The sequence below is a fragment of the Eurypyga helias genome, unplaced genomic scaffold, assembly GCF_000690775.1.
Source record: "Eurypyga helias isolate BGI_N326 unplaced genomic scaffold, ASM69077v1 scaffold6046, whole genome shotgun sequence".
Taxonomy (NCBI): domain Eukaryota; kingdom Metazoa; phylum Chordata; class Aves; order Eurypygiformes; family Eurypygidae; genus Eurypyga; species Eurypyga helias.
Window position 1 is genome coordinate 4,216 of NW_010254537.1, and position 12,729 is coordinate 16,944.

Below are 12,729 nucleotides of genomic sequence, written 5' to 3' on the forward strand. Positions count from 1 at the left end.
TCTCCTGGCTGGCACCCTGATGCTGGAGGTGAGAGGAAACACCAGCGAGGAACCCTGGCTATGCAAGAAATTCTGTATCACACCTTGGAGTGCTTCATGTCGACCAATTCCCTGGCAGGTTTCGCCAATTGTTAGCTAAAGGCAGCTGCGTTTGCGTAAGCAGTTTGTGACGCCGACATTGGACACAGATTCAACCATCGGCTCTCAAGCCTCTTCGGTAATGTTTGACGCAGCCCAGCCAGGAGGCGACCCCACGTGTAACGGGGAAACCCGAGCTGCTCGGCAGCGGTCCTAGGCTGGGGCACGCGGGCGCCCCGAAGACCTGCCTGCGGGCCGGCTGGGACAGCGTTTGAATCCGCGCCTTGTGCTTTACAGCGCGGAGAGGAAGGAAGGAGACACAGCGATCACAGGGACGTGTGATCCGGGCATGCGCGCTCCTCCGCAAAAGGCCCCAACAGCTGCACGAAGCCAGCCAGATGCCGGTTTCGGACACGGGCGGCCGGGTGCCCGAGCTCCTGCGTGTGCTCAGAGCCAACCCACCGTTACGAGCCGTTACCAGAGGCATCCTCCGCCGGGCACGTCCCAGCTCACGCTCTCTCCTCCCCTCTACCTCTCCCGCTCACCAGAACTTGCGGTTTGGCCTGGCAGTTTGCCCGAACAATTTAGGATTAATGCCCTATTGTTGTTGGTGAGAACCGGCACCCCAAGCTGCGACTGTTGGTGAGGTTTGCCCCAGGATGCGATGGGCTGCCTGCCTGTTCCTGCAGGGCCCAGAGCATCTGGAGAATAATTTCAGCTGGACTCGTGGACAATATTGCAGCATAAATAAAACCCGAAAGCCAAGCAGGATTAAACCAACGATTAAAAATCAGGGGAAGGCCACCCTGAAACCTCTGACACAACGTCCTCTCAAACTCTTTTCCTTTAGTTCCTGCACGGCAATGTTTTGTTTCCCAGTACGTGACCTTCCTCTAATTACATTATTTAAATCCCTCAGCATCCACAGAAATTATTCACACTTCCTCCCAGGCAGTTACTTTTGAAAGCCTTATCTTGTTGTTTAGTAAATACTTCTCTTCCTTTCTCTTTTCTGATGATGTTCTGGAAACCACACACGTTGCACCAGACATCAAAGCTGTTCCTTCAGCAGCAGTGCCTTCCCGAACATGCAGCATCCTAAATCTCCCAACAGGAGAGCCATTCCAGGCCTAACAGCCGTGCTGGTAGAACAATAAGGAAGCCTTAAATGCTAAAATTAATGCAGTGGAGGTAAGGCCAGGCTGGACGAGGCTTTGAGCAACCTGGTCTAGTGGAAGGTGTCCCTGCCCATGGCAGGGGGGTTGGAACTAGATGGTCTTTAAGGTCCCTTCCAACCCAAACCGTTCTATGATTCTGTGATTCTAAGAACAGCCAGATAAGGCACTGCTTTGCATCAGAGCCCTGCTGGAGAGAAATAGGCTTGTAGCGTGGCTTCTTTGAAGGGTTTTGCTCAGCTGAGTTGTCCCACGGCCTTAACAGTTGTTCACACAAAATAAGGTGAAGATTTGATCCACTGTTAGAGAATAGCCAAAAGCAAATTGGGCTTAATCTCTTCCCCCTACGCGCTGACGCCCCGGAGAGGCGTACAGCCAGAGGGGGTGTCAGCGGCAAGACGCGCTTGCGGTTCAAATTGCAAGGTAGCGTTTGATGAAGCGGGAAAAAGTGATGATTCAGATTTTCTATTTCATCTATACGAAGCTGAGGATGGAAAACAAGGCTGCATGAAATCACTAGGAGAGCTGAAGAAACCGGATTTTTAATCACATCATTCCCACAGCAACGAAGCGGATCTGTGATGTGTTAACATGCAGTGCCGGGTGTCGTGCCCAGTCCTGGGGGCAAGGTCTGTGCATCGTTTTCTTCCCAATCACATTGAGTTTATCGTTTTTCACCTATGAGTCCTGAGCTCCCGCATCTTTTCTGGGCTTCACTCTTTGTATCGAAGCAATGACTCTGTCCTTCAGAATGCTGAGCGGTGCTGAGTTTGTTGGTTGGCTGAAGAAACATATTTTCTTGGCTCCAATACCTTCTCTTACGTTTTAAGAGTATGTTTTTGCATCAGCAGAGAGTAACCAGAGGGCAAGTGCCCATTAGAAAAGTTAGAATTTACGTTTTAAAACTTATACAGATCACACGCTGGTTTTCCTGATGCTTATTTTTAGATGATTTCGAATTACCTTAGAAATTGATAGGTTTGTGCAGTCCTACACGTTACGTAGCGACTAAGAGACAAAGACAAAAGGTTACTAATGATTGCTATTTATTTTGTTAAGTCAATAAAAAGTGCATAGTACAAGCCCTTTATCCCAATCCAAGTACTCAGGAAAAAGATTACTAGGAAACTGCAAATGGCACAGATGATTTTTTTTTTGTTTGTTTGGCATAATTCAGACATTTTAAACCACCGATTTACATTAGGTACGTCACATCATCACTCCTCCTTTTCCAATCATGAACAATACAAGGCTAAGCGATCTGCAGACAACGCACGAATACATAGGATTTCTCATTTCAGAGTATAATTGTGTTAAGCAGACTCTAAGAATACTATTGTTTTAACAAAGTTCTAAGCTAAGGTGTAAGTGTAAACTTCCCTCCGTATTTCCCAAGTTGCTACAACCTGCGCCTCTTACTGACCAAGCTTAAAACCCTCAGCAGAGAAGTAATCATACCCTGAAGCTTCACAGGCCGCTGTTCTCATCCACCCTCCTCAAAATGCCATCGACATCCGTAGCCATGACACAGTTATTTCATCACAAACGACATCACTAAAGGCCAGATTTCTGCCACCCTTACGAAAGCTGCTACTAGTACATTAGCTCAGAGTAGTACCATGAACTTCAGGGCAACTACTTGATGAGTAAGGCACTATTTAACATGAAGAAGAGTGGCAAAATACAGTCCTACGACCAGTTACTTCTATTTTATTTTGCTAATTAAGAGCGGTGATCCGCAGGTTGCGTCTTGGGGAGGTTACCTGAACTGAGAAGGCATACCTGTTGATGTGGGATAGTGGCCTGGCTCTTTAGTAAAACATTTTACAATAAAATATTTCCAATGCTTTTTTCTTTTACATAGAAAATTTAAAATAGCGATTTACATGAGGCAAGCACACGTGTATAAAATCACTGGGACAACCACTGAGAGGCATTTCAAGCAGAGACAGTTCCTTTAGACGTAAAACACAACATTACTCGGAAGGACAAGTTCGTTTGTGGGAGCCAGGTGCAGACGGTCACACACACCGACACTTGAGCGAAGCGAGACACCCTCTGGGGCGAGGAGCGTCTGCCGCACACCTCAGCAACCTGCCGGAGGATGAGGAGGGGTGCTCTGCCTGAAACGAACCCCCTTTCAGCTGGCTTTTTAATCAACTGGAAACCCCGTTTATGCACCCGACAGTGAAAAAGTCTGGCCACAAATTCTTGGAGAAGAGGTCAATGTGGGCAATTATATAGGTTTTCGTGTTGGTACAACAAAATGCTGCTGCATTACGTGTTCTGTTCAAAGCAGTATCCCAAACATACGTGTACACGGAAGGCAAAAAGCAAGCGCAGACTGCTTGTCCCAGTGACACCTTTACACAGTGTTTGTGGCCTGGACACCATCAGACGTGGTAGGACAAATTCTCTCAGCCTCCCTGCCGCCACTCCATTGCTCTACACAGCCCTGCCCTGCTGTCACTGACAGCACCTGGCCCCCTCTTCTTCATGTTCTAAACTTCATGTTTTTTACACACGCTCCCGTGCTTGGGAGCACACTTCCACAGAAAGAGGGCAGACACACCAAATTACAGAAGCCTTTCTACCCGGCTACGCCGTACCTTTACGAGGCAGCTTAGCCAGCCCGCTCTTCACCCTGAGGAGGAAAACCCTGCATCTGTCAGCCGTGGGATCTGATGTCAGGTTTTTGTCAGAGCCCGTTAACACAGACCTTTGTGCATCCTAACAGTTAGTCCCTTCAGCTCCCCAACTAAAGTCCTTGTGAAATAAAGGTCTGTCGAGTAAGGCTTCGAGTTCCCACACGTCTGTTCTGCTGACCTCTACGGAAAGAAGCTTCACGTTGGTAACATAAAAATGTCCTTTACATTATTCTCATCAATTTTTTCAAATTGACCAAGAAAAATATACAGTGTCGCTTCTCTGTACATCTTTAAAATGTTCTTACATTAATGTACATTAAAAAAAGTCATTCCCATTCGCTACGACGGGAGGTGCGCACAGGGGCGCGCACCGCCGCACATACGCGCGCGCAAACACACCACGCAGACACGTGCCACGTGCAGTCACCTGCGGGTCTGTCGTTCTACAATTACAACCAGTGGAGAAGGATGAGATGTTGAGAATCGCTGATAACGCACGGGCGAGAAAACCTGCACGTCCGCCATACGATGGATACCGGGAGCTGGTAACCTTGGTAATCTCCTGGTATGATTTCATCCCGCCCAACACACGTCACATCATGGCTAAAAACTTGTTAAGATGCTGATTATTAGAAGACTATACCAGGACAGAAAATTCCACCCAATTCTTCCCACTCAATTTCTCTTGTCATTAAGTCCATAAGTAAACAAATCTGGTTTTGGAATACATTTTTTGACCACACACCGAGTAAGAGCTATCAATCATTTATCAACAAACAAGAGAATTAATTTCTTTTTTTGGTGGTATAATCTTCTGGGTAAAGTCCCCAGTAGGTATGTCAAAGCTTTGACGGCGGCAATTATCACACCCGCTTCTTCCTGCACGCACGCGCGCGTGCACGCACACACACACAGAGTATAATTCTAGTGGACAACCCGTGCTCTTGCCAACAACCCTGAAAACTATGTTAGTGGTCCAAAGACCAGACTACAAGCTGCTCTGAACCCAGGGCAAATGTAAAATAATCTCAGTTTTTCACCACGTAACTAAGCTAACAGGTGCAACCATAATACAACCCTCAAAAGCATACAGGAGAAAAAATATGGATTAATCTGAAGAAAGGTCAGTAACCCTCCATTATTAGAGATGCACAGGGATTTTCTTTTTCTTTAAATGCATAGCAGAAATCACTGCAAGGAAATTCAGATCACTGTAACAGAAAGAGACTGAGTGGAATGTCCACAGTAATGGTAACAACCCAAAAACCCCTGCAACGCCTTCTCATCATTCCAATGACAATCTCCCAGGAACTGTAATGACATATGAAGCAAAAATTAACTTAAAATTGAAGTTGCTGAAAGCAGTTCATGAAGATAACCACTGACTGGTGATTCTGCTCTATGTAAATGAGGAAAACAACCCCAGTATGGCATGGGGTTTAGTAGTAATCTGGTCACTTCGCTCATTTGGTCGTGCAAGGTTTTAGCTGCTGAACTTTTCCAATACGGAACGCTCTAGTCCACTGGTGGGGCTGGTGGTTCTTGTCCCTAAGGGGAAGGAGGGAGGAAAATTAACAAAACAAACCACGTACAGGATTGGAGACAGTGCTTCACGTAGCAGGATTTAGCAATAAAAGAACTCAGAGAAGTTACACTGTGGTTTCTTTTCAGATCTTTCAGTCTCTCTTTCAATATTCAGAGTAAATGAGCATCACAGAACAGCAGCATTTCCTGCATCCACAGGGACTGTTTCATGATCCCACACAAAGATCACCTTCCTAGCTTCATGCTGTAATTTTGTTCACCGACTTCTCTAAAAGCTGTGATCTTCCCCTTGTACATAAGGCTGCAGGAGGCAGCTCCAGCCAGGGACAGCCGGCATCCAGAGGACAGTAGGACCACGCTCAGCCATCCCACGGCAGGCCTCACAGTTGGCCTTCGTGATTGTACTTTCACTCTGGTTTCACTCATTTTCATTGTTCGTGGAGTTCTCAGAAAATACAGGAAAAGGACATGTAAGTTAAAAATGGCCCCAAGACAGACTGTATTCAGACCAAATGCATTTGGCCAACCGTATCCTGGGCTGTATCAGGAGAAGGGTGGCCAGCAGGTCGAGGGAAGGGATTCTCCCCCTCTGCTCTGCTCTGGTGAGACCCCACCTGGAGTGCTGCGTCCAGCTGTGGAGCCCTCAGCATCAGAAGGATATAGACTGGTTGGAGCGAGTCCAGAGGAGGCCACGAAGATGTTCAGAGGGCTGGAGCCCCTCTGCTATGGGGACAGGCTGAGAGAGTTGGGCTTGTTCAGCCTGGAGAAGAGAAGGCTCCGGGGAGACCTTATTGCACCTTCCAGTACCTGAAGGGGCTACAAGGAAGCTGGGGGGGACTTTTTACAAGGACCCGTAGTGACAGGACAAGGGGTAATGGGTTTAAATTGAAAGTGGGGAGGTTTAGATTAGATATCAGGAAGAAGTTTTTCCCGGAGAGGGTGGTGAGGCACTGGAACAGGTTGCCCAGAGAAGCTGTGGATGCCCCATCCCTGGAAGTGTCCAAGGCCAGGCTGGATGAGGCTTTGAGCAACCTGGTCTAGTGGAAGGTGTCCCTGCCCATGGCAGGGGGGTTGGAACTGGATGGTCTTTAAGGTCCCTTCCAACCCAAACCATTCTGTGATTCTAAGATTTAAGCAGGTAAGACGCACTTACATGATGTGGGCTGGCTGGCTTTCCGGCTGTGTTGGATCCTCTCAGATTATTGGGTCTCAGTAAGAACAGGACAAGTGCAATCACCACCCAGGCCATCATTATCATGGCAAAGCTGATGCCATTGTCACTGGAGGAATTTGGTCCTGGCACTACAGACAAGGAAAATTCAAGTTATAAGACAGTGACAGCTGAGTTCTTTCCCCAACATGAAACCAGAAATGCAACATAGGTCTCAGAAAAAAACCCCTGAAATATTTTTTCAACTGAGTTTTCTGATCAGTCCTTCCTTTTGGCTTTGAGACAAGTGACTCTTGGTTAGCGTTATACTGTTTTTTTATCACAGTTCTTATCCCTTTGAAAAGATTTCGTAAGATTTCACTGGAATTCTCAGAATTATCATAAATATTTCACATTAACTCCTAATGAACTGGAGAGGATAAACACTCACTTTGTGTTTAAATAATCAAACTTGATTTTTAAGAAATCAAACCTTATGCAAAATATATTATGTAGGACCCTCCCCCCATCTATATGTTGGTTTTTTGGGTTTTGGTTCAAACAACTAAAAGAATAAGGCTAAAGAGACGAAAGCTTCTGGCCCCATACAGAACATGCTAAATCTAGTAAGAAGGGGGCCAAGTAATGGTCATAATTTTGTTGGCTCCTGTATGTTATTTATTGAGAGTCAGCTCCAACAAGTGTCAGTGTCAATAAACCAGACCTCCATGCCTGACCAATCAGGTCATGTGGTACTTTTGATAGCGTCAAGGAAAACGTATCTGTCAGGAGAGGAAAAATGCTGAGGAGACGCATGAAAAAGTGGAGCCCAGGAATACAATATACAAATTTTACACCTAATTTCCATACAGAATGGTTGAGAGACCAAAGCATGGAAATAAACCTGAGAAAATTCCCTCAGACTGGAGATGGCTGGTTAGTCTTTTTGGATAAAGAAACTCTTGCAAACGCCTGCACATTTGAAACCAAAAGCTTTCTCCTCTGAAACCTAATTGCAAGTAATCAACTACTGTAAGTAATGCTGTCAGCTGAAATGTAAAGCAACGTACGGTTAATTACCTATGGTACTTACATGGCTCCTTTTATGGTAGTATCTAAAGACCTAACACCTTCATTATTGATCAAGATGATCAATTAATACAGAGCAATTATTACAACGCTATAATGAATAACCGTCAGAAAGAGAAGAGCTATTCTATTTTACTGCTGAAGTAAAAAACTTCAGCATCCAGGAAAATTCCCCAGACACCCCTATATCCATCAGATTGTTCAGTCAACTCCTGTGGATCACCTCACTATTCAGTCAAGTCTGGATGCAGTATCAGCTGGAAGTTGTCCTTATTTCACATTGGCTAGGCGCCCAGCAAACTGTTGGCATCAGTTATTCCCTTGCAGGTTAATGCTGGTACCGCAGAACCATCCTCACCCCCGTCACAGCACTTTTGACAGGGGCTCTTCTGTTTTTTTCACAGCACAGCTAAGGCACAGCAGAGGGGCTCCGCGGGGACGCTTACAGCTCTGCCACTCACAACACTGCTGTTCCATGAACGGGTTGGGACTGACGGCCTTTATCGACATCACGTGCACTCAAAAATGTCAAGGAATTAAAAACCACGTGTTACAGAAGTTCGTGCTTCCCAAAGCACAAACACCATTGACTGGTATTGGCAAATCAAACCGCCATACCGCTCCTGCCTTTAAAGTGTCCGAAGTATAGACACGTCAAAACTCACAACAGTGCTAATGTCGAGGAATGTCATGATTAGGAGTATATACAATTACAAGTGACAATCCTTGGGGAGTGAGTAACGGGTGCTGTACGTGACGAGAAGGTACGGTGCAAAGAAAATAAATGAGAACGCTACAGCCTCTCATTCATTGAACTAACATATAATTGATTGTGAAAGCATAGGGAATTGTGTAGGTAAGAGTTTAGACCTGCAGTTATGTCAAGGGAAAATATGATCGTTATCAACATGACCTATCAATATTTTACATCTTGGATGACCCTTATATATGCAATCCAGTAAACCAGCGTATAATTTGGCATGAAAAGAACAACTGCTTTATTTTGGTGCTTCCAGACAACATTAAAATCCACCCCAAGACTCCCTTCAGCAGCACCTAAGACAGCCTTAGGTACCTGCTCTGGCAGGTATGTTCAGGAATACTGAAAGTTCAGATCACCTCCTGGGCTGAATTCTCCATAGAATGCAGAGAAACAGGGAGCGGGCAGGCTGCCTTCTGGCATTCTCAGCTTTGGGTCCGTGGTTAAACAAGAGCTGGGGTCAGCCAATGCTGCTGGGTCAGCTCATGCTACAGGGCAAGGAAGGGAGCAGAAGGAACCACAGGGCATTCGCGCAAGACACAGTCACCATCCGGCCCGCGCTGCAATACGGCTTGGACGGAACCAAACGTGCTGACACGCGTTCGAAACGAAGTGAAGCGAGACAGCAGCTTGGCCCTGTACTCAAAGCATGCCAGACACTAAAACTGCCACCACGCTGTTTATTTACACTGTTCAAGTGCCACTAAACCCACATCTCTCAGAAGCGACCATGTGTTCCAGTAAGGACACGAGGTATTTCAGAATCTGTTACTTTAATCTCTTAACATAAGGAGATGAGGATGAGCAAAATCTCACATAGCTGGGGTGAATCACACTTCCCAAAGCTTTGCATCACAAATCAGGAGAACAGACAAGAAGCTGTTTCAGCTACTGGGAGCAGTAATCCGTACAAGATGACAATCTTTTTCTACAAAGACCCCCATCACTGAGATCACAAAGTGATGAGGTAAGACCAGCTCATGGATAAAGAACAGTTGAGTGAAGCTGAAACCAAGCAGGATGGAATTTAAGCTGATGGGCAGAAGAAAAAAACCCTTATTTTTAAGAATTTACAGCCACAGTGCTTTTACATATAATTGGTATTCTTTGCAGGTAATTTAGAAGTGGAGTTTTTTATTCCTGGAAGAATAAAGGCCATCCTGTAAGAGCACCTACGGATGATATTTTTTAATATTTCCAGATGGCTAGAAGGTTGTCCTGTTCTGACCTCACGGATGATTGTCCCTGCCACCATCCGCTGTGACGGACGGTTCTGGTTATTAGTCTCTAGTGCCTGGGAGACACCAACTAGTACAGAACATAGCAGTCCATATTCCCGGGTCACTGAGTGACATGAAACTTCTACTCTCCAACCTGCCTTTCCACATGACACTGAATCCAGCCCAAGGTCTTTATTTTTGGAGTATCTGTTTCCCTGGGCTCAGCATAACTGTACATCCACGTACTTCTGAATGAAGGCTGTGACCAGCTCTGCCCCACCGGTCACCTGGACTTTTTTATATCATGGCTGAATGATCTCTGTGCAGGAGAAGCTTTATGGGGGCTGGTCTGAGACTGTGGGATAAACTCCCATGTGAGCTAATGACTATGGTGAATCCCACATAGGAGATAAAGTTCTTTGGCTTGTTTTTTCCTACAGAAACAGAGGCTAGGCCACATAAACTGGTCTTCTCTCAGAAAGAAGTGGGAAAGGAAAAAAGGATCTTCTGTGACAGATGTTTGGCACCTCATTTAATGTTCTACTGGAAGGCAGTCAAAGCTACTAAAATGATGTGTTTGGTAAAAATAATTTCTAAAGGTTAAAGGTCAACCACCTCCTGGTTATGCAACTGAAATCTGAATAATACAGTATTTAGATCAATAAGTGCCCTTGTTAAATACCCCTTACATGAACTCAGTTCTCTCTTAAAGTGCTGTTTTTCAGAGTGAGGCTATATTCTGAAGAAGAAGAGGAAGGATTGCATTTCTTTTACTACAAAGGTATATTCCATGTGGTGCTTTTTGCCTGCCCTCTCATAGTAGAAATAACTCTTTTTGGATCTCCAGCTTTTTACTGTTTACCATCTGCATGTGGGAAGGCAAAAGCGCTCTCTGATTTGTCCCTCCTTTTTTTCATGGTGTTTTTAGCCTTGTCTGGTCAGTGAAAGAAATTTATGAAGAGAGATCTCACAGATGAATCATCAGGGAAGGCAGAGAGCCTGTGGGACCTTCAGCAAGTGATCCCTGCAAGCTGACAGTCTCAAAGGCAGGGATAAGGAAACTGAAGAAAGCCAAAAGGGACTTGAGTGGAGGAAGGGTGAAGGGAATTACCAGGAAAGGGAGGGAAGACTTGGCAGACATTTCATGCAGTTGGGTTAGGCTGCTGTGACTCCCCTCGATGAGCACAACTCAAGATGAATCACAGATACACATTAATTTTAAAAACACATAAAAATTTGGGAGTAGTAGACAACATTTGAGACAGTCATCTCGGACCGTATTACACGCTAGTAGAGCACTGAGAGTAGTGTTAAAAATATGAATGTGGTAAATTCAGGTCACAGCAGCTGGGAATTACTAGAACACTGAAAAAGATCTCATGCGGTGGCCCCTCATTTCCTCTGACATGGAAGGCTGGCTGTGAAGGGCCATGAGCCATCAGAGCAGCTCAGAACCAGCTGGGGATCCTCCCTAATGTTGCAACTGCAACACAAGAGAAATCTTCCCTGCTCCGCTTGCATTAGACAGGATTCAGAAAAGAATTATCACTCTTACTGCTCATTTCAAGGGAAACTGTAAGATCTTCTGACTCGCTGAGCATAAACAATCCCAACAGAATATTCCATGTGTTGCATATTCAAAACCGACAGCCTTTTTCCCCCCAAGGCACCCACTGAAATGGAGGGAAGAGTCCTCAGACTCTGATATGTGCTTCGCCATCACCGCAGATAGTCTGATGGGGAATCAGCAGAGGAACGGGCACCGAGCGGAGTGCCCAAACGCTCTCTGAAGTGGCGCTCGTATCCTCCTGTACGTGGGAGTACAAATCCAGTAGCATTGGTCCTGACCCTGGCAGGAAACCCTCTGCAGGGTAGTCGCTACCATAGAACAGTGCCGACAACCACGCGTAAGAATTTAGAGCTAATAACACAAAAATGCGAAGGAGGGAGCCTTGGTGCTACTGCTTTGATCTGGCTCCAAAAAGTCTACAAAAGATCTGAAATCAAGGGTTGAAAACCCCAAGTATGCTCCGGAGGAATCAATGCGGGGTGTTTCTGAGAACTGCCAGCTGGTAGCCACAGCGTAACGCGTGATGCTGCTGTGACACCGGCTGAACCACAGCCCCGACGTTTCCCAAAACAAAACCACATACATCCCATCAGTTATTCCACAGCCTTGCAACTTAAGAATCTGCGTATGGCAACACTCCCAGCTGCGCTTCCAGAAGGAAGACCAAATCCTGGGAATGAGCAAACGGGTGGGAGTGAAACAATCTTCTTCGTATTGAGGTCCTGAAATGAGTAATCAAAGCCAGCGAGTAACAGGAAATGGAGCTGTGGGACGTAGGGAAGAGGAGACCCACCTCAAAAATCGGCTCATCAGGGTACACCTCATCAGAACAGGCTGAAGCAATGGACAGAAGACTGGCCCGCAATTGTTTTCATCTGTCTCTGAAAACATGTCTAGAAGCTTCTCCAGGCTCAATCTGTTTCTTTTTGCCTTTGACTCCCGGGAGTCTTACAGAGCTCATGTTGGCCCAAGCAGAGAATCACAGAAGCGTCACAAAATGATCTGACAAATAGGCAGTCAGTGTCATTGCATCAGCAGAAAAATACCTTCGCTGGAACTAAATTTAAGGGAACATAATAACGTAGGAGAGGATTTACTCTATAATTTTTGCTTTGGTTTTTGAAACAAACCACTGGTTTGGAACAATTGCTGCCAAATTGCTTGCATCTGCACAGACAGTTATTGCACAGATCTCTTGCAGGATGGAAAGCTATTTGCCACAAACCATTCACATCCCCACTGTACTATAGCTGGGTAGCATGAAAGCTATCCCACAAGCTTTGTGCCCACACATAACAGAACTCACTCATTTATACAGTCTTTAGTCTAAGAGCTTCATAAATATTGATGAACCAAGACTCCCAAGGCTCAAGCGAGAATGACTTACCATCACTTGGCTTTGACTGCGGACTGAAGCTCAGAAAGCTGCACAGCCTGCCTGTGCCTACTTCCAGTACAGAATATCTTCTGTCTCCTGTCACCTGCCTCTTTCCC

At 45.8% G+C, this 12,729-nt stretch overlaps 1 protein-coding gene across 1 annotated transcript in view; it reads right to left on the minus strand.

Moving 5' to 3' along the window:
* Positions 1–5,416: 5,416 nt before the first annotated feature.
* SMIM14 (small integral membrane protein 14) overlaps positions 5,417–12,729 on the minus strand; it is a gene marked incomplete at its 5' end in the record, with an annotated part of 8,713 nt that continues 1,400 nt past the window's right edge. Inside the window, 2 exons of the mRNA XM_010153000.1 lie at positions 5,417–5,449; positions 6,600–6,748. Of these exons, the coding sequence (XP_010151302.1) occupies positions 5,417–5,449; positions 6,600–6,748 (182 nt within the window). The remainder of the gene's footprint in view (positions 5,450–6,599; positions 6,749–12,729) is intronic.